Below are 19,568 nucleotides of genomic sequence, written 5' to 3'. Positions count from 1 at the left end.
GACTTTGAGCAGGGGTAGGGGTCAGGGTAACTATCCATTATTTCATACTTAGGATAATTCTGGGGCTGGAGAAATGGTTGAGGGGTTAAGAGTACTTCATATGAGATCCTGGACCAAAATCAGTGACTCACCAGTTCCCAGATCTCTGGCCCTTAGGAACTGTGAGATATTTTAAGCTACCAGGTTTGGAGATACTATGCTACACAAGGACCAACTCCCAAATGACTAACAATCAATTAAGAGAGATGGTAGATAAAAACACAGACAGACCCTGGAAGTTTATATTAAGAAAAATGGAGCCGGCAGGATAGCTCACAACTGTAATCCCAGCACACAAGAGGCTATTGCAAGAAGTGATGTGAATCACCTGAAGGCCATGGCAGTTAGAGTAAGAATAGGACCCTTGCCGTGTGGTGGAACACTTGGGAAGCAGAAGCAGAGGAGTGCTGTAAATTCAAGTCCACATGAGTACCTGGCCAGACAGGGCTATCCAGAGACACTCCACCCCCAAAGTCTTTAAATTGAAAGAAAGAAGACAGTAAGAAGGTTTGAGGGATGAAGATGCTTGCCATCAAGCCTGAAAACCCAGATTCCATCCCTGGGCTGACATGGTAAAGAACCAATTCCTGTAAATTGTCCCTCTGACCTCCACATGTGTGCCATGGCACACACACTGCTCTCCAAAAACAATAAATACACAGTAATAATAAATAAAAATGAAAGCAGAGCTGGGCAGGAACTGAACACACTGTATGGCAGTAGAAATGACATCAGAGACACACACCCTCTCCGCAGGTAGCTCTGGATACTCTGATATGCGGCATTAAACATCTCTAGGTCTTCTTTTTCTCCAAAAAGAATGTAAGATTTCAAGAGGTATTCATAGAAGGAATCCAGCCCAGCACCCAAGCCACTCTGCTTTCCAACCCAGTGGCCTGTCTGGATGTTCACAACATTGCCTGTGGAAACAAACAAGGTACTTCAGGTCTCAAACATGGTGGGTGGGGGTGGGGGGTAAGGTCTTCCTACTTCTGTCCCACTGCTTCTCAGCATCCTTATCCCTGGCAGGTATGAGGAATGGACAGGTGCGTTTCCATTTTTTGATTAGTCCTATCAGTAACTTGGGAAGCAGAGAGATCATTCTATAGCACTCAGGTGTGTGTGCATATGTGCATGCATGTAATAGTCAATCACATATGAAAAATGGGAATAAACATTTAATGGAAAAAAATAGGCTTGATATTTTGCTTTCGCAGAATGGTAATGCATTTCAATACCCAAAGGAGTATTCACAGCCTTTTACCCCATATTCTCATTCCTTGTTTTTATAAGCACTATAAAAACAAACAGAGCTGGGGATATAGATCAGTGGTGGAGTATCTGCCTAATACATATAAGGACCTGAGTTCTAACACCACAAAAAATAGCCAGGTATGGTAGTGCACAGGTGTAAAGGATGAGGAGTTGGACGTCATCATGGGCTGCACAGAAGTGGAAGCCAGCAGATGCTACACAGCAAAAATTTTATCAAAAAAGGAAAAACAATGTATAGCTTTTAAAACTGGTAACTATGAAAGTAAGGCAAGAATTTGGAAACATCGGAATGATCTGCCAAATGCATACAGCATGAAAACTTCGTTTCTCTTAGTACTGTGTTATAACTGGAGAGTCCCAAAAGTTACACATGGAAGACTAACAGGGCCTACAGAAAGTTAAGTGGCCAACGGTGTTGAGACAAGGTCTCACTGTGCAGCCCAGGCTGGCCTCAAACTCACCTTAACTCCTGCTTCAGCCTCCAGAGTGCTATATTTACAGGTGTGTGTCACCATAGTCAGCCTGAGTGACTTTATTTCTACTGTTGCTATTCAATGTATAAAGTTTGTACATAAACCTCAGGAGGCAAAATTTACTTAATTTTTTTTTTTTTATAAATTATCCAATATGGTTCCAAAACAACCAAGTGATTTCCAGATGTCAAAAAGAAAATAAGTCCCCATAAGACAATTTTATGATGTTAAAAACCCATTTTAAAACATTGTGAGTTAGCAAATATGGGTAGTTACTAAAGACAAATGTCATGATGAATACATAAAGGATATTATTCGTTATTATGTCTACTACCAAAGCTTAAACATTTCCATAATAATTCTTAAATATTTTGACTAAATACTCTCAAGGGTGGGAAAATCTAATGTTTCAACTAGGCTTTCACCTAGATTTCTTTTCCCTTTCTTTAAAGAAGAAAGCCTCTCTACTGGAAATGCTAAATTCCTGTATTTTTAGAACCTTATATTGAAGCAATAAGTTTGCCTCTGAGACAGTTCTTTTGATGGCATTTCTATTAGCCATAGTTTCTGATGAAATAAATATACCAAGGGATCCAAACCGAGGGGGCTGTAACAGCTGAACATTATCTTCCATCGGACCCTAGAACTTCACACCAAGTAAAAGGTCATGGGAAGAAACTGGACCCACGAAGCGCCAATGGCTGCTGCCGTGAAGTGCGGAGTCCAGAGCAAGAAGGAAAGGGGACCAAAGGCTACACAGACCCACGGATGGCACAAGGTGAGCCTCACCTAGCAATCCTGTATTGTTGCTCCGAAGGTTCCAGAGGGCTTTCACAGCTCGTCTGGCCACCCACTCAAAAGTGGAATCCCCCAGCAGCCGGCTCAGAATACCAAATTCCACCAGGAGAGAACCGGCGCCCGCTGTGCAGGTCTCATTATTGCTGTCAGGAGGAACACCCGTCTTCAGATTCACCTGCGATGGGAAGACTCACAGTTGTCTGGAAAGCCACATGATGCTGAGCAATTGCACCCCAGCACTCAGGAGGCCAAGGCAGAAGGGTTATAAGTTGGAGGCCAGCCTGGCTACAGAGCAAGTTCAAGGCCAGCCCCAGCTCATAGCAAGATCTCACTTCCAAAAAAAAAAAAAAAAAAATTGTAGCAAAACTTAAGAAACCACAGTGCTGAAAAGTCACATCATAGATATGACACTCAGCTAACGAACCACACTCACTGCGACTCGGCTCACCAGTTGTCATGTTATACACAAGATGAGAGACATGAGCACACACTAAGAACATAGAATCTTACCATTATTCATTAAACCATCTCTTTCTGCCAAGCATCCTTGCAGACTATAGAAGCATCAGGCTCTGGGTGTGTGGTGTCCCACACAGGCTCATGTGTCTGACACTGGGTGCCCAGGCAGTGGGGCTGTTTGCTGAGGCTATGGAATCTTTAAGAACCTTTATGCCTTGCTAGAGGAAGTACATCACGAGGGGTGGGCCTTGAGGGTTTATAGCCTCATCCTACTTCCTGTTCACTTTCTCTGCTTCCTCTGTGAATGGTGATCAGTCGGCTTCCTGCTTCCCTGACATTTTGGACTCTCCCTTTAGAATCATAAGCTAAAACAAATTCTTCTATTAAATTACTTTTGGTTTTGGTATTTCATCACAGCAACAGAAAAGTAACTAATACAGGGTTAGAGACAAATACAAGCTGTAATGGATTCTCGGCTAGTTTCTAAAGACTCACTCCTGCTCAGCAAACACAAACAACCGGCAGACTGGGAGAGAGGCAGAGGTTCAGCCACAGTATGACAGCCAATTTCATCATGGAGTTTTTGTGGTCTGGCATTTCTCACGATTACTGCAAATGCTGACACAATTCCCAGAAGAGTTATTTGGCTTGCTAAGTCAGATGCCAAATACACAATCTCACTCAGATCTTGTATCTAAATCAGCATCTAATTGTCTGGTCCTGCAGGCTTCACTTGCAGGCATGTAAAGTATTCAAATGAATATTCATGGAGCTCCCGCACACATGTAAGGATCTTTGGGAAACATATCCAAGTCAGAAATGAAGAAACATTCTCCACACTAGCTAGTAACAGAAAATGCAAACCACACACGCACAGTGAACACAGTTCTTCACCTTGAAAGGCTAACTGCTATATTACTGTATGTCTAGAACACAGAAAGTACTCAGTAAATGCTGAAAAGTTTTAAAAACTGACATTATGTTTAGGACCAAATCCTCTCGAAGGACATCACTCTCTTCTTATAGCCAGGCCTCATCCCTTTTATAAGTTTTAATTCAGGAAAATTGTGAAGAGTGAACACAAAAGAACAAACCAGCCAGGTATGGTAACTCACACCTGCAATGCTAACATCTGGAAAGTTGATGCAAGAAAATCACAAGTTCAAGGCCAGCCGGAGGTACATGGCACAAGATTATTTCTCAAGAACAGCAAAACAATGGAACAAAGCAGTCACTTACCCGAGGATAGGGGATCCCTGTCTTGGTGTTTTCAAAAGCTGGCAGGAGCCGCACGGCCAGGTCATGGGCCATGTACAACAATTCATTATCATAATCCTCAATTGTCATGTCACCAAAGGGCTGTCTGGAGTCAGTTATTATTCTGTGAGCAGAAAGGAGGCTTCCCAGAACCCTGACACAGGAAGAAAAAAATAATAATAAAAACACATTGCTACAAGTGCACAGAATCCAATTTACAAAGACAAAAGATGTCTTTACTTCTTCTCAGGCTCCAAGCTGCCTGGAGAAGAACCTGATTCAGTAGCTTCTGACAGTCCCCTGTGGCGCTAAGTGACTGATTCTCAGTTCACTGCGTTGCTAACAGGAAGATAGGGAATTATCCATTTGAGACAACCGAAGATGCCACCTAAAGCATTAATGAATTTGGTCATCTTAATCTTAGGACATCAAGAAAAGGAACTATGCTAACCAGGAAAGCACCCACTGGTTATTCTCAAAGGACATATTTCTTATTAGCATCAGTAAATTCCTATTGATTCATCTCACTTGGTAAAGAAACATTAGCCATATGAAAAACAGAATAAGATACAGCAGAGCTAGGTAACTTCTACAGATCTGACTGCCTGGTGATTGATGAATTGTCCCAGTGCCTAGTAGACAACACGGAAAAGGAAATGATAAAATGAGAGATACTGAAAAAAATCGAAGGCTACCCTCTTAGACTTATGTCCTTGGAGATACGTAAATGTCCCATCTCAACTATCTAAAAAGGACTGCAACATTTTTCAAACAAGTCATTTATTTTTTTCTTGTTTTAGAATAAACAATTTCATAACTTCAATTTCAAGGTTCAGATTTAGAGCTGGACTGTTGTATAGCAATACATTTTTCAAAATATTTAAACAGGAAAAGAGCCAACATTTCACACTAAAGAAATCCAGGCACAAAACTGGGTATAGGCCATGATTCCACCATTCCTTAGCAAAGAGTGGGTGATAAGTGAGAACCATGAGAAGAAAAGACATCAAAAGAGCAAGCAGTGGTTTTTTTTTTTTTTTTGTGGGCGGAGAGATGAAAAGCTCCATTTAAAAACATGAAGAGGATTTCTAAGGCAGTGAACAAGGAAACAAGAAAAGATATGAGTGGAATCACTAAAATTGCATTTGAGGGACATCTCTCTTCCATACTCACTAAAACATGTGTTTCTGTGCAGTCCAAAATGTGACGATGTTCAAGCATCGAAAGTACAAGTTTTCATAAATACTAAACTAAAACGAACATGAATAATACACACGGAGTCCATACTGTCCATAAGGACTCGGGCTGAAAAACCCTCAGGGTAATTAAGTCCCTTACCCCACCCCCCACAAAAGCAGCCTTCAGTTCATTTCATATGCCACTTTACCTTATCGTAGCTTCAAAGACTTGGACGGTGGAATCCTTGTCAAACGAAACAGTGTTGATCACTAACTTGACTGCTTTCTGGAACTCGGATGAATTTCCCATTATCTTTAAACAGAGGAACACAAACCGTTACAGCAGCCTGAAGTGACAGTCTAGCGGTGATCAGCCGCTGTCTCTGTGAGTCTGCACTGCCTGTAGCTCTGTCCCAGTGAAGAAGGACACTCAAAACGTAGAAGGCAGTCACTGCTCACATCACACTCCAGGACAAACGGCGAGCCTGCCTCCCACCACTCACTGAAGGATCCCATCTCCAAGTGGCACAACTGTGTGAATGAACACTCCCAGAATCGCTGTCGCCTCATCTTTCCACTCCCTTCTCCCGCAAGCTCTGAGCTGACTTTTACTTGCAAGGCAGAACAGTTTCTAAAAAGTTGTGGAGCGGGAGAAAATAAGTCAGAAAATTAAGTAACAAAAATACGATTCTATCTCTGTTCTCAAATAAACCCAAGACATCTGGAAAACTAGTTGACCTTGCTTGCCATCCAGATGTGGAAAGATGTTGAGAACTAGTACTAACAACATAGCATGAAACAAGTAACATTTAAGACAAACTGGAGTCTTGGAAAATGGTTCAGTGGGTCAAGGCACTTGCCATGCAAGCCTGATTGATGGCCTGAGTTCAGATTGCCTGAACCCCTGTAAAAAGCCAGGCACAGTTTGTCCTTTGACTTCCACACAAACGTGGCAGCACATGCTTGCCCTCACACACAAACATGTACACACTCGTACAGAAAAATAAATAAATGCTTAAAGAGTAAAAACAAAACATACAAATTATTAGCTCTGTCCAATTTAACAACTAAGGTTCCTATGTGAGGTACATAGACAATGCCATAGCATGCTATTTCCTTCAAAAAGGGCAAAACTGTCATGAAATGATGTAGGTTAACCTATATGGAAATGATTTGATTTCACCCAAATTTTATAACCATTTTTCATAAGGACACAAACACATACATCAATAACTTGATAAATAAATAAATCAAGAACAAATGACTCTTCAGACACTCGTTCTCTGGGGTGTGCCTTATTTCTTACTGTACCGGGCTGCTATGTGTTTCTCAAGTCATATTGTTTGCTTGGGTACAGAGCAGAAACAGGCTTTCTGTTTACAGTTCTTCCTTTTTAAAAGAACATGCAACCTTGCTCAGGTTGTACGCAATGGTCAGGGGACTGTTTTCCCACGGGTTCCTGCAGCGTATCTGCAAACATCTGCTGAAAATGCTAACAAAACAAAAGCCACAACTTAAGAATACCTGAGAAATGAGCCAACACACTAACCCATTCAAGACCAGATATTCTACAATGAAAAACCACAGAAATGGGTCTGTTTCCTCACAGATGTTCACCAAGAACAGTATCTAGTGCAGCTGCAAGGTTGATAGGATCTCAGATCAAGCTGGGGAAGGTGATGAAACCCAGGCAGTTACACCCTGTAAGTTGTCACATTAGACAGCCAGTGAGTACAAAGTAACCAGGGTACAATTCACCCAGGCCTGAGAAAGGCTGACTGGACAGAGGAAAGGCTTCGCAGAATCTTGAAAACACTGATATGCAGCTCACACCTATAATTCCAGCACTCTGCAGACTGAGGCATGAAGGTCACCAGTTGGAGCCTCTGACGTAACAACCAAAACAAAACAAATGATGAGGGATGTAGCTCAGTGGAAGAGCACTCACCTCATGTGTGCAAAGTCCTGGGGTCAATCTCCAAGTCCACCAAATAAATACATACATAAATACATACACACATACACACATACATGCCTGTAATCACATCATTTGCTGAGGCAAGAAGATCGCTGCAAGTTTAAGGCCAGCCTATACCTTATTTTTGAGACCCTGTCTCAAAAATTAAATAAATAGGGCCACTAAGGTAGCTTAGTATATAAGAATACTTGCTACAAAGTTTGACCACTTGAGTTTAATCCCCAGAACCCAAATAATAGGAGAGAAGAGACTCCTGCAAGTTGTCTTATGACCTCCACCCACATGCAGTGACATGTGCGACACACACACACACACACACACACACTAAATATTTTTAATTAAATAATTTTTAAACCTCAACATAAAATTTTTAAAAATTAAATAAACAAAATGCTATTGTGTGAGTGGATCTCCAATAATCAGAATTTCTCCAGCTTGAGAACAATACTATGTTAAGGGGCATACTGTTAGAATACATGTTGGACAAAATTGGATTAGTAAACGTTTACTTAAACAACCATCTGCAGTCCTACTATATACTACTTACTGTCAAGTGTGGAGGACAGAGTAGACTGAGAGAGTGTGCTTTCTTAAGCTGTACACACACCTTCTAACCCTCTTCCACAACGGGGGTGGGGGTGTAGAGAGAGGCTGAGTCAGTAGCTTTGGAGCATTAGCACTAATTACACTGCTCTTACTTGTCTGGGCACATTCTGACAAGTGATGGCGGCTGACTTAATGGAGCAGCAATCACTTCAGAAGGAAGTACTGGGAGACTGAGCGTGCTCTGCAACTACAGCCGAGAAGGGAGCCCAGCAGCCCGATTAGAACCGGGGCCCAGGCCTGTTTCTGCAATCTACACAGTGAAGATGCAGAACACACCTCCAGCTCTTCCCAAATCCTGCAACTTTGGTACAAGCAAACCACGAGACAATCACGGGGTAAAGTTACCTACCTCACCCTACTCCAACTCCTAACTGACAGCTTTAAACATTGCTTAGGAACGTTTAAAGGAGCCAAATAAATTGTTAAACAGAGTACTTGACATAGGATCCAATAGTAAAGACTGTCTTGGACAAGGAAAACAGGGAAGTCTGTAAAATTACTTTTCCTAAGGAGACTGTAAAACACTGGAAACGTTCCTTGGAAACCAGACCCTACGGTGCTAGGCCAAGAAGCACACAGACACAGCCTGACGCATGTCCAGCGTGGCTTATCGCCTTCAGGAGGATTTTCCTGTTTATGCTGAAAGGCCTCCAGCTCCCCGGGGTCACTGAGGATGCCAAGATGTGAGAGGGTAAAGGCAGTATGCAAGTTGGCAAGCCACATCTGGAGTGAACAGGAGCCAAAACCAAGAAGCAGTAAATAACAGGGGTGTTCACAGAGAGGGCCTCATGCACGAGCAGGCACTGGGCACAGACACTCCTCGGAAGCCAGTAGCCAGAAGCATTGGGGGTACCTTCTGACCCTGGGATCTTCTGGTTTTTACTCCTCAAGTATTGTAGTGTTATCAGCTAAAAAGAAGAATGGTGGATTTGTAATAGGGAGCTCACACAAAATTACCCTTCACAACAAACGCTTCAGGGAAGAGAGCCTCACAGCCACGGTCATGATGCTAAAGTCAGAGAGTAATTAGGAGAGGTAGGTGTGTGTGGTAGGATGGGGATCCTAAAAGGAGAGACAGCCCACTTGGTTCCAGAGAACAAACAGAGGTTCTGACTCACAGGTTTTCAGGGCTATAGGCAAGTTTCATGCCTCACAATTTAGTTTAGTCTGGTCTATGTATCAAAGGAGCAGAGACAGGCACTCAATAGGCGGCTTTCTGGGAGAGAGACATAGAGGCTGGAAGGTCCCTGTGGTCTGAATGAGAAGTATCCCCCATAGGCTCATGTTCTGGAATACTTGGTCCCCAGTTGGTGGTGCTGTTTGGGGACCTTATGGAATCTATAGGAGTCTCACTGTAAGTGGATGAAAATGTGAACATCCAGCTTCCTGACCCTGTTGCCATGCCATGCCTTTCCCACCTTGGTGGGAACCATTAAACCAAAATAAACTCTCTTTCCCTTACCTTGCATTTGGCCCTGGTGTTTTATTACAGCAACAGAAAAGTAACCAATACAGCCTGTGATCTAACAGACTATAGTAACTGAGGAACCAATACAGCCTGTGATCCAACAGACTACAGTAACTGAGGAACCAATACAGCCTGTGATCTAACAGACTACAGTAACTAAGGAAACAATACAGCCTGTGACCTAACAGACTACAGTAACTGAGGAACCAATACAGCCTGTGATCTAACAGACTACAGTAACTGAGGAACCAATACAGCCTGTGACCTAACAGACTACAGTAACTGAGGAACCAATACAGCCTGTGATCTAACAGACTACAGTAACTAAGGAAACAATACAGCCTGTGATCTAACAGACTATAGTAACTGAGGAACCAATACAGCCTGTGATCTAACAGACTACAGTAACTCAGTAACCAATACAGCCTGTGACCTAACAGACTACAGTAACTGAGGAACCAATACAGCCTGTGATCTAACAGACTACAGTAACTAAGGAACCAATACAGTCCGTGATCTAACCAACTACAGTAACTAAGTAACCAATACAGTCCATGATCTAACCAACTACAGTAACTGAGTAACGAATAGAGTCTGTGATCTAACAGACTACAGTAACTAAGTAGTAACAAAAGTCTCCAGGCTCTGTTAGGATAGGATGACAAAGAAAAAAGTAGGTCCTCTAAAAACTAGCCATGTACTTCTTCTCTCCCTTTAAGGAGAGCCATATTTCCCCTCAGTTAACCTTCAATGCTTTTCTTGTCTTCCCATGAAGATCATTAAAATAAATAACACTCAACAAAGCCTTCTGAGTACAGCATTTCCTAGAATTCCCATTCCTGGGGGAAATGAAGAAATACAATAAACCCCCAAACACTTTATCTTAATTATCTTAATTAAAGAAGAAAAGGCTGAGTACTTACTGCAAGTGTATCCAAGGCATCAACAAGAGTCAGGGAGTAATTCCCTAGGACATCATTGATGTTCAGATTTGAACTGGAAAAGAAAGAATGAAAATTAAACAACGGTACTTTACATTTAAAGTGAAAGAAGGGGGGAGGACGGGACACCCACGGAAGGGGGGGGTGGAGACCACAAAACTAAACACCCGTCAGAAATAAGACTGCTGGCAATGTTCATGATCCAGAAATGGACTGTGGGTAGCAGTAGGGTGCAGGCCTTGTGTCTCGAGGCAGCAGTATCTATGTGTTCACAGGATGAGGAAGTCTAGGACAGCAGAGACATGGGTATAGGGTGGTAGTGAGAAAAGCTCAAGGGGATGTCCAGAGATGGGCAAATCACTCACCCTCTGAGACACACTCTCACCATCAAGTAGCTTTAATACTGTCAGACTTCAAAACTCTTAATTTCACAATCATTAGGAACTGAAGGAGGGATCCTGTCATGTGACCTGATATTTCTTCACTGCTCAAACTATGACACACAATGGAAACTAATACATCCGGGAAGGCTAGACAACAGTGAAAATGACCTGGCAGAGCTGAAGAAATTCAGGTCACAGACTCCACTCACTCCCTTGTCCCATAACCACAAAGCCAGAAAATAATTCCAGAGGCTGGAAAGGAAAAGAAACCGATAGTAAAAGAAGAAATAAGACAACGGCTTAAAGATCTCATTTACTAGAGACCAAAGTAAGAAAGCGCTACTTTCATTTCCAGCCACATCTAGCATCCTCCATCTTCTCTGCATGCCACCTGCCCTTACATCATCCCAAAGGCTCCCTGTACCACTTCCTTCCTATGAAAGAAGTTTTGAGGGCAGTATCCCACGGTCCTGGATGGCTTGGTCTGCTGTACCTCTCTCAAAGGCCTAAGGGGGTTGCTAAGATGACTCAGTAGGAAAAGGTGCTCGATGCTAATCCTCAGAACCTGAGTTCATCTCCAGGACTCACATGGTAGAAGAAGAACACTAACTCTCACAAGTTATCCTTCGCCTGTGCATGCCTGCATACACACACACACACACACACACACACACACACACACACACACACAGTATAAAAATAAAATAAAATGCCTTCCTCTGGATACGGAAGATGGTTGTTTGGCTCAAACTGTTTGGGAGCACTCAGGCAGGGGGATCGGGATCTATCCCTGGTCTATGGGCAGGCTTCTGGAATCTGGTGCCTGTGGTGTGACACCTTGCACAGCCTTGGTGCAGTGGGAAGGGGCTTAGACCTGCCTAGGCTCAGTGTGCTGGGCTCTGTTGACTCCCCATGGGACACCTCGATTTGAGGGATGTGGGAATGCGGGGTGGCTTGGGAAAGAGGGCTGGGGGTAGGAGGAGGGGGGAATCTGTGGATAGTGTGTAGAGCGAGTAGAAAATTTCCTAATAAAGAAAAATGAAAAAAAAAAATACCTTTTGGGCTTCATTCAGAGTGAAATAAGAATTACATGAAGAAGCAGGAATAAACAGCTTCCACATCTGACCTTAGCTGAATCTTCCAATGGCTCTATTGTGTGTGTGTGTTGAGCACTTAACATAGGACAAAGAACCTACAGCAAAAGACAGGTTCCCAGAGGGGGTTACTAGGAACCAAAGCCACCAACAGCATCACTGGAAAGCTGCATTTGTGCCCTCTATTTGATTTCTCTTAAAGAAACTCACACGATGGAAAGGGTCCCTCAGGGTGAGAGCTATAGATTCACACAGGTCTCCCAAAGGCCAAGCACACAGGAGTTGCCAAGGGTTGGAGGAGGGTCAAAGCAGACATCCTCACGTTCAAGTGTGTCCTCAAGAACACTTGGCTGGGTTCAAATATTTAACTCCAGGGCTACGCTGCTCAGAAACAGAATGAGTTCCAAACACCCACGTCACCAGAAAGTGGTTGCCATATCATTTAGCATCCCACCTGAAAGAAGTTAACGAGAACTCCGTATCACCTGGCATCCTAATCTGTGGCCAGCGCCTCCTCCCTAGCTGCCCCCAGCGCCTTTCCATGTCTACTGTGCCTTTTCTCTTAGTCCACACACAAAAGGGACCCAGTGTTCGACTCGTTAAGAGCTGGGGGCACAGCAACCAGCAGAATGCTTGCCTTGCAGGTTGAGATGCTGGATCTGACCCTCAGCATGGACCGGCCCAAAGCAACAATAAATCCTCAGTAACAGGGGCCAAAGAGTCAGCAACAACTGGTAACTGTTGCCAGAGTGGACGTTTTTAATGTATTTGCAGTAACTGTGATGGTTCCACTCTAGTCAGAAAAATCCACTTAAAGATCTAGAATGTTCACCAGAACGTTTTGAATTCTTTTCTACCAAATTATCCCAACACTTAAGAGACTGGGGCAGGAGGAGAGTTCCTTGCTTACACAGCAAGATCAAGTCTCAGAGTGGCAACATCTAGATTAACAAAAATGGGCTGAGTTTAAGTGTAAGATCTAGTCAGTGGTAGGCCTGAGCTAATGGCCAGTTTTAAATAATATTAGCCTGTGTGTGTTTATTTGGGTGTGAGCAGCTTCGGAAATGCGAGGAGGCGGGAGCTGGGTAGACACAGAATAACTTCAGCTACAATTAATAATATAAATTATCCAAGTATGGAGAAGAGGGTAGAGAATAAAGAAAAAATCAGATTCCATAAAACAAACAGTCCTAGCCCAACAACAAGACATTTTCTCACTTCCATTTGTCAGCCCATCATGCAGATAGCAACACAGCTCTGCTCTTCAGACATGCTTGTTGTAGTCCTGTCTCACCTAGTAGCTCTTAGGGAAGTCAATCTTTCAGTGCAAGGCAAAAATCAAGAGTACAAGTAGTCCCATGTAAGCAGCTGGTCCAATCACAACTCAACTCCCTCCTAATTCGTCACTTGTGCATGAACTTTCTTTTCGTTTCTTTTTTTTAAGTTTTTCCAGACAGGCTTTCTCTGTGTAGCTTTGGAGCCTGTCCTGGATTTTGCTCTGTAGCCCAGGCTGGCCTCAAACTCACAGAGATCCACCTGCCTCTGCCTCCTGAGTGCTGGGATTAAAGGCGTGCGCACCACCTCCTTCATGGCGATCATTCCACTGTGCCACTCTGAAGTTCTTACTACCTCTAAACAAACAAACAAAAGCCAAGGGGGAGGAGGAAGAAGGGGAAGAGGAGGAGGAGGGAGACAACAAAGACGAAGACCAAAGCCTCTGCTAGAAAATCTCTAATTCCGTAGCTAATAAAATCACACAGCATGTTGGAAAACACAAGAAACCAAGCTGCGCATACTCAACCTGCAACAGCTGTTTGGAAATCTTATCTTCTGTGTAGGCAGAGAGATAACGCAACAAGCAGTCCCTGAGCACTCAAGGACTTAGTTAGTAATCCAAGAGAAGCAAAGGGGACAGGACTCAGTTTTCAGTCAAAGTCTGGAATGGCGGCTCAAAGAACAGGAATCAAACCCGAAATGAGCAAACCAAAGAGAATCACCTTCCATAGCTCAAGGAAGACCTGTGCCGGACTCTGAAAGATTTTTTTAAAAAAGGAATTCTGAAAGAGGCCGTGTGTGTGTGTGTGTATGTGTGTGTGTGTGTGTGTACATTTGCATGTGTGTGAAGGCACAGGCACTCCATGCATGGTAAGAGGCCTGAGTAGGATTTCAAGTATCCTGCAGTCTCTCTCCATCTTACTGCCTTGACAGAGAGTCTCTCACTGAACTTGGAGCTCACGGGGCAGTCAGCAGGTCCCAGCAATCCTCTTGTCTCCACCCCATGGGGTTGGGTTACAGACACAGTAGTGACCACGCCCAGCTTTTTACAGGCTTGTTAGGGACTCAGACTCAAGTCTTCATACTCACACAGCAAACACTCTTACCACTGAGCCATCTTCTCGGCCCAGGAGGTGGCCATCTTAAGCTAGATTGCCTAGGAACAAACTAGGCGAGGAACCAATATTTGATCTGTTCGTTGGGATTTTCCTTCTGTTTTAAAAATGTGGTTTGGGGGAGGGGGTGGAACCACGCATAGTCACGGGCCCAAACCCCAAATGTATAGTTGCCTTTTTTGGATTACAGAAATATCTAAATTTACTCAAAGGTTTGAACTTGGATTCCACAACCCAACAGCAGGCAGGAGAGAGGCTGGCTGTTTTCCTAGGGTTGGAGATTTGTTTACTTCATGATAACACAGGCCCCGCGGCTCTCAAGATAAGCATCGGGAGGCTGGGACTAATGAGAAATGACACAGCCAGGTAATCATAGCACTGGAGAAGGTGGATCAGACTGATCAGGAGCCTAGGCCATCCTCAGCCACCTATTCAGTTAAGGGCCAGCCTGTGCTACATGTGACTCTGTCTCAAAAAGAGAGAGAGAGAGAGAGAGAGAGAGAGAGAGAGAGAGAGAGAGAGAGAGAGAGAGAGAGAGAGAGAGAGAGAACCTACATTTTGTTTTTGTGATGTTTTAGGTACTATTCAATGGCAAGTTCATTCTTTTTTAAAATAATATTAGATAATGGCAATGAACGTATTTGAATTTTGAAACTGAAATATTTTCTGGGCATGGTAAAGGCACACCTTGTATAATTCCAGGCCAAGGCAGGAGAATCTTAAGTTTGAGGACAGTGGTAGACTGCCTTAAAGCAATTTTTTGTTACTTTGTTTTTTGCAGCACTAACCTTGAATTAAGGGCCTCCTACATGCTAGGCAATGCTCTACCATTGAAATATATCCCCAGGCCTCAAAATAAAAGTGCATTTCATATGTGTGTATGTGCATGTACATGCATATGGAGACCAGAACACCTGTAACTGGAGCTCGAGTTACAGGTAGCTTTGAGTAGCGAGCACTTTTCACTACTGAGCCACGTCTCCAGCCCCTCAAAGTCTAATTTTTAAAGGGCCAGGGATGTAGTTTAGTAGCAGATCACTTATCTGGAATGTGTGGGCCCTGGGTTCAATTCTCAGTATTAGGGGGGAAAATTAAGTCTTCTTATTATACTTTATTTGGGAAATGTAAACACTTCCTTCCTACTTGTTCAGAACCAGAATAACAAAGCACAGACCCGAAACTCTTAAAAATATCAGAGCACAAGAGGAACTGTACTACAGAAGGTGGGTCAAAACAAAACAAGCCCAAACTAAGCTTCCTGTTTCTGGAGTTGGCCAGGGTGAGGGTCTGCTCAAGGCCACACAATCCCGATGGTCTTTCACCACGTCAGAAACACAAAGGCGCGCCACCCGAAAGTCCAATGATACCATTCCTCACTATTACTAATGCTGTCATCCTGGTCAGAGACTTGACTTCAACTTATAGGAACTGCCACTGCATAACCAAAGCAAACCACAACACCTCCGCAGGCCTCTAAAATGGCCTATGCACCCCAAGATGCCACTTGGACCAACAATTTCAACCAACCACCATCACCTCACTTTGCTGAAGGGTCCCCACCCCACCCCCAAATGCTTCATGAAGTACTTATGGTTCATTACAAAAAAAAAAAAAAAAAAAAAGCATTGCTCGGTAACGCAGAGCCTATAGCTCCAGCTACTCAGGGGTGTGAATTAAGATGACAAATTCAAGGCCTGCTGAGCTGCAGGACAAGATGAAAGCCAGCCTGTTCAACTTAAAAAGACTGTCTCAAAATAGAAAGTGAAAAAGGAGCTGGGCGGTTAGCTCGATGGTGGACTACTTGCCTAGCATGCACAAGGCCCTAGCCTAACAGGCACTTAGCTGCTTCTGCTGAAAAGCTCAGCTCTCACTCGAGCCCACAGAGTAACTAACACAGGATAGAAGCCTGCCATTTCCATCTTCCTTCTGCGTCTGTCTCCTTGCCTTTGGGTCCTCCTGCTTTTCTCTACCCATGGCCATGTGAATCATTCCAGGAGTGCCTGTGTAGATCCAGTGATTCACACCCTCTCTCATTCCTGTGAGACTGAAGGCATTGTCTTAAACCTGGACTTACCTTAGATTCCACATGATGAGAACAATTATCTATGATGGGGAGGCTGTCCTCTAAGCAGATCACCTTACAAGAACTGGATTTCGGTGAAGACAACTCGGAATGGATTATCACTGTGCGGGCCCATCTTGCAGGACCTGAGCTGAGACTGTAATGGCCAAAACCACAGCTTGACCGGGACTACTTAGTTAGCTATCTCGCACCCTCTGCCCCAACCCTTCCTCTACTTGAACCTAAGGCTCATGGCAGGATCCTGAAGCCCAACTCAGGGACAGATGGACCCCTTTATTTGTTCTTTTCCCAGGACGTCAATTCTCTTCTCTGCTTTGTGCCAGCCGTTTTCTCTTTAATTGGCACCTTGGGATGAGTGACCAAGCCTAGCTTAGCAGGACAGCTGGAGCCAGAGCTTTTCCTGTAATATTCTGGTTATGCTAGGAACCATCTTCAGCACGGAAAAAGACAGACAGACAGACTGACAGAAGAAAGAGGAACAAAGGAAGGATAAAAAGAAGCGCATTAAGGAAGAGCCACTTTCTGAGGAAGTGCCACGTCATCAGCACAGCAGTGCCTAGTCCAGAAAAAAAAAAAGAAGAAAGACAAGGAGGCAATGAGGCTAACGGAAGGGAACCATCATTCTGTCACCTGGACACATGTCATACTTAAGATTCAGATGGGAGTGTATCAGAAATGTTCTATAAAATTTTCTAGGGAGGTTGAACCAACAGTCGTCATCTATAGCCTTTCAAACCTTTTTTGTGTCTGATTGTCAACTGTAAACCTTATTGGTACACAAATAAAAATACTATCTTTGTAAAATTAAAAAAAAAAATTCAAAAAGGTACATACAAGTTGCAACTGTGTAAAAATAAATCAATAAATAGAATGTGTTGCCATATGGACACAGACTGCCAGAAACAAGCTACTGAAAGTAACTAGTGGGATTTTTCTGCTTCCCCTCCCAGATTTAAAGAAATCTGTTCTCACACGATAAAGGGGAGGGGAGGGCAAGGGTGATGGAATTGAAGAAAACATAACCATGGATACAGTCTCTCCTCTATGTCTCTTTTGAGTGAGACAACTCATTCACTCCCTATAATCTAAAGAGGAAGTGTTACTTCAGGTAATTTTATAGTTTTCCCCCCAAAGAAACAGAGAAAAAGCAGAAAGAAAGAAGAGCTGAAATGTAGCTCAGCTGTAAAGAGCTGTATAGAGCTGTGTGTTCAATTCCCTGCACTCCTGAAAGAAAGCAGGAAAGACGGGGGTGGGGGGGTGGGGGGTGGTTATAGGTACAAAAGCTGATATGGCTAAGCAAGACAAATAGTTCATGAGTCCAAGAACTATTCAAGGCCCAGTGCCTCTGTGTGGGATGCTCCCTTGCTATTAATGCTCATCGCCCTGCAAATTAAGACACAAATTTACACTTAACCAACCCACTTATATAGCTCTTTATGCGCTCTAAGAGTATTAGCTTTCCTTTAAAATTGTTAATGTATTGGGGGCGGGTGTGCATGGGTGTCACAGAGGTGTGTAGAGGTCAGAGGAGTCTCCTCAGTGTGCTTGCTCTTTCTCCATCCTCCATGTGGGTCATGGAGGATCAAACTCAAGTCCTGAGCATAGTGCCAAGCGCCTTGACTGGCTGAGCCATCTCACCAGCCCTTAGCTTTTCTTTTAGAACCGAAGAATCCTCCACTGCTTCCCACCAAGACAAGGAAAATACACACGCCAGGTGTCCAAGGGTGCCCCATGTGCCAAGACAATTAACAACCCAACTCTACTCCCATCTAAGGGGAGGAAAACACCAGTCACCAACCGGCCTAACTGGGTCGGTGGCAGCGCACACCTTTCAAGAGGAGGACCTTGGCTGGGTGTTCTGTTCTCTTGGACTTTGAAGTTGACTAGAGTAACCCTGGAACGCCACCTTCCCATACGTGGCTAGTAGGCTGGGAGGACTGCCTGACCTTCTGACAGCACCATCACCCCATCAGTGTTTACGATGGCACCAAGCAATGACAGTGTCAGTCAATTCAGCGCCTAAGAAATCATCCTTCGAGGATCCAGATCGCAAATCTGGGCCAGGCAACGGCCATCCCTCCCAACTAGCTCTCCTCAGCCTAGGCAACGGCCCCTGTGAAAGAGGAAACGCTAACCCCTCACGCCATCCCCTGCGTCCAATTCACGGGATGGCCCCTTTCTCGGAACCCTTAATCTTTATATTAAAGATTGGGTGTGGCGTTCTGATCAGGAGTGGAGAGGGTTCGTTCTAAAGCTGCGTTTTCCAAAGGAAGCCTATAGCTAGCACTTAGATAATATGTCCATCTGGAGCAGCGGCGTGTCTTGCCACTGTGACTGTCCCTTCCGGTCTCTGGCCCTCAGTTTCCCCATCTGTAACAGAGAATGACAGGGACAGCTGTCCTGAAGTTTGGAGGGTCCAGGAGAATCAAAGAGAATGTCAGTCCACAGGGCAGAGGGGAAGGGGAACTTTGGACTTTGGAGGACTCTAAAGACCCTGGTGTCCCCTCGGGGACCCGAAGGGGCGGAAGGCGGCGCGCGGGGCGTCCGGAGGGCTACTCACGGGTCCCCGCGGTCGGGCCCCCGGCCACGGCAGTAGATGGGGTTGAGCTCGTCCTGCGGAAAGGCGTGCGCCATGTAGTTGTCGTAGCCGAAGACGAACATGCCCCGCGCCAGGTCGCGCATCTGGGCACGCAGTTGCGGCGGGAAGGCGCCGCTGTAGCGCCGCTCGTACTCGTCCGGGCCGCAGCCACGGCCGCCCAGAGCGTAGCCCCAGTGCGCCGGGCCACACACGCCCGGCCCCGGCCCCCTCGGGGTCTCGAGCCGCCCCTCCGTCCCGTGCCTTGGCCGATGCAGCCAGGCCGGGCCTTCGGGAGGACCCACCGGCCCCGAGCCGTCGGGGCCCCTCAAGCGCTGGAAGCCGAAGCTGAGCGGAAAGCGCTGGTAGAAGCCCATGCTGGGCCCCAGCCCGAAGACCAGCCAGAGCACCGCGTGGAGGCCGAGGCGCAGCAGCACCAGCCCCAGGACGAGCGCTCGCCATTGCATGGTCGCGCGGCCGCCGCGGGCATTATTTTGAAGCTCCGGGCGCGTCCCCAGCCGACCGCCGCCCCGCGCGTCCGCCCGGGAGCCTGCTCACTTCCCCTTTAAGG

At 45.0% G+C, this 19,568-nt stretch overlaps 1 protein-coding gene across 1 annotated transcript in view; it reads right to left on the bottom strand.

The window, feature by feature from the left end:
- Edem1 (ER degradation enhancing alpha-mannosidase like protein 1) overlaps nucleotides 1–19,568 on the bottom strand; it is a 31,761-nt gene extending 12,193 nt beyond the window's left edge. Inside the window, exons 1-6 of the mRNA XM_006985032.4 lie at nucleotides 18,983–19,568; nucleotides 10,455–10,527; nucleotides 5,689–5,792; nucleotides 4,284–4,455; nucleotides 2,577–2,760; nucleotides 785–959 (exon numbers count right to left, since the gene is read on the bottom strand). Of these exons, the coding sequence (XP_006985094.1) occupies nucleotides 785–959; nucleotides 2,577–2,760; nucleotides 4,284–4,455; nucleotides 5,689–5,792; nucleotides 10,455–10,527; nucleotides 18,983–19,464 (1,190 nt within the window). The 5' untranslated portion in view covers nucleotides 19,465–19,568. The remainder of the gene's footprint in view (nucleotides 1–784; nucleotides 960–2,576; nucleotides 2,761–4,283; nucleotides 4,456–5,688; nucleotides 5,793–10,454; nucleotides 10,528–18,982) is intronic.

Source organism: Peromyscus maniculatus, chromosome 3 (assembly GCF_049852395.1).
Source record: "Peromyscus maniculatus bairdii isolate BWxNUB_F1_BW_parent chromosome 3, HU_Pman_BW_mat_3.1, whole genome shotgun sequence".
Taxonomy (NCBI): domain Eukaryota; kingdom Metazoa; phylum Chordata; class Mammalia; order Rodentia; family Cricetidae; genus Peromyscus; species Peromyscus maniculatus.
This window is presented reverse-complemented; position numbering and strand designations above follow the sequence as displayed.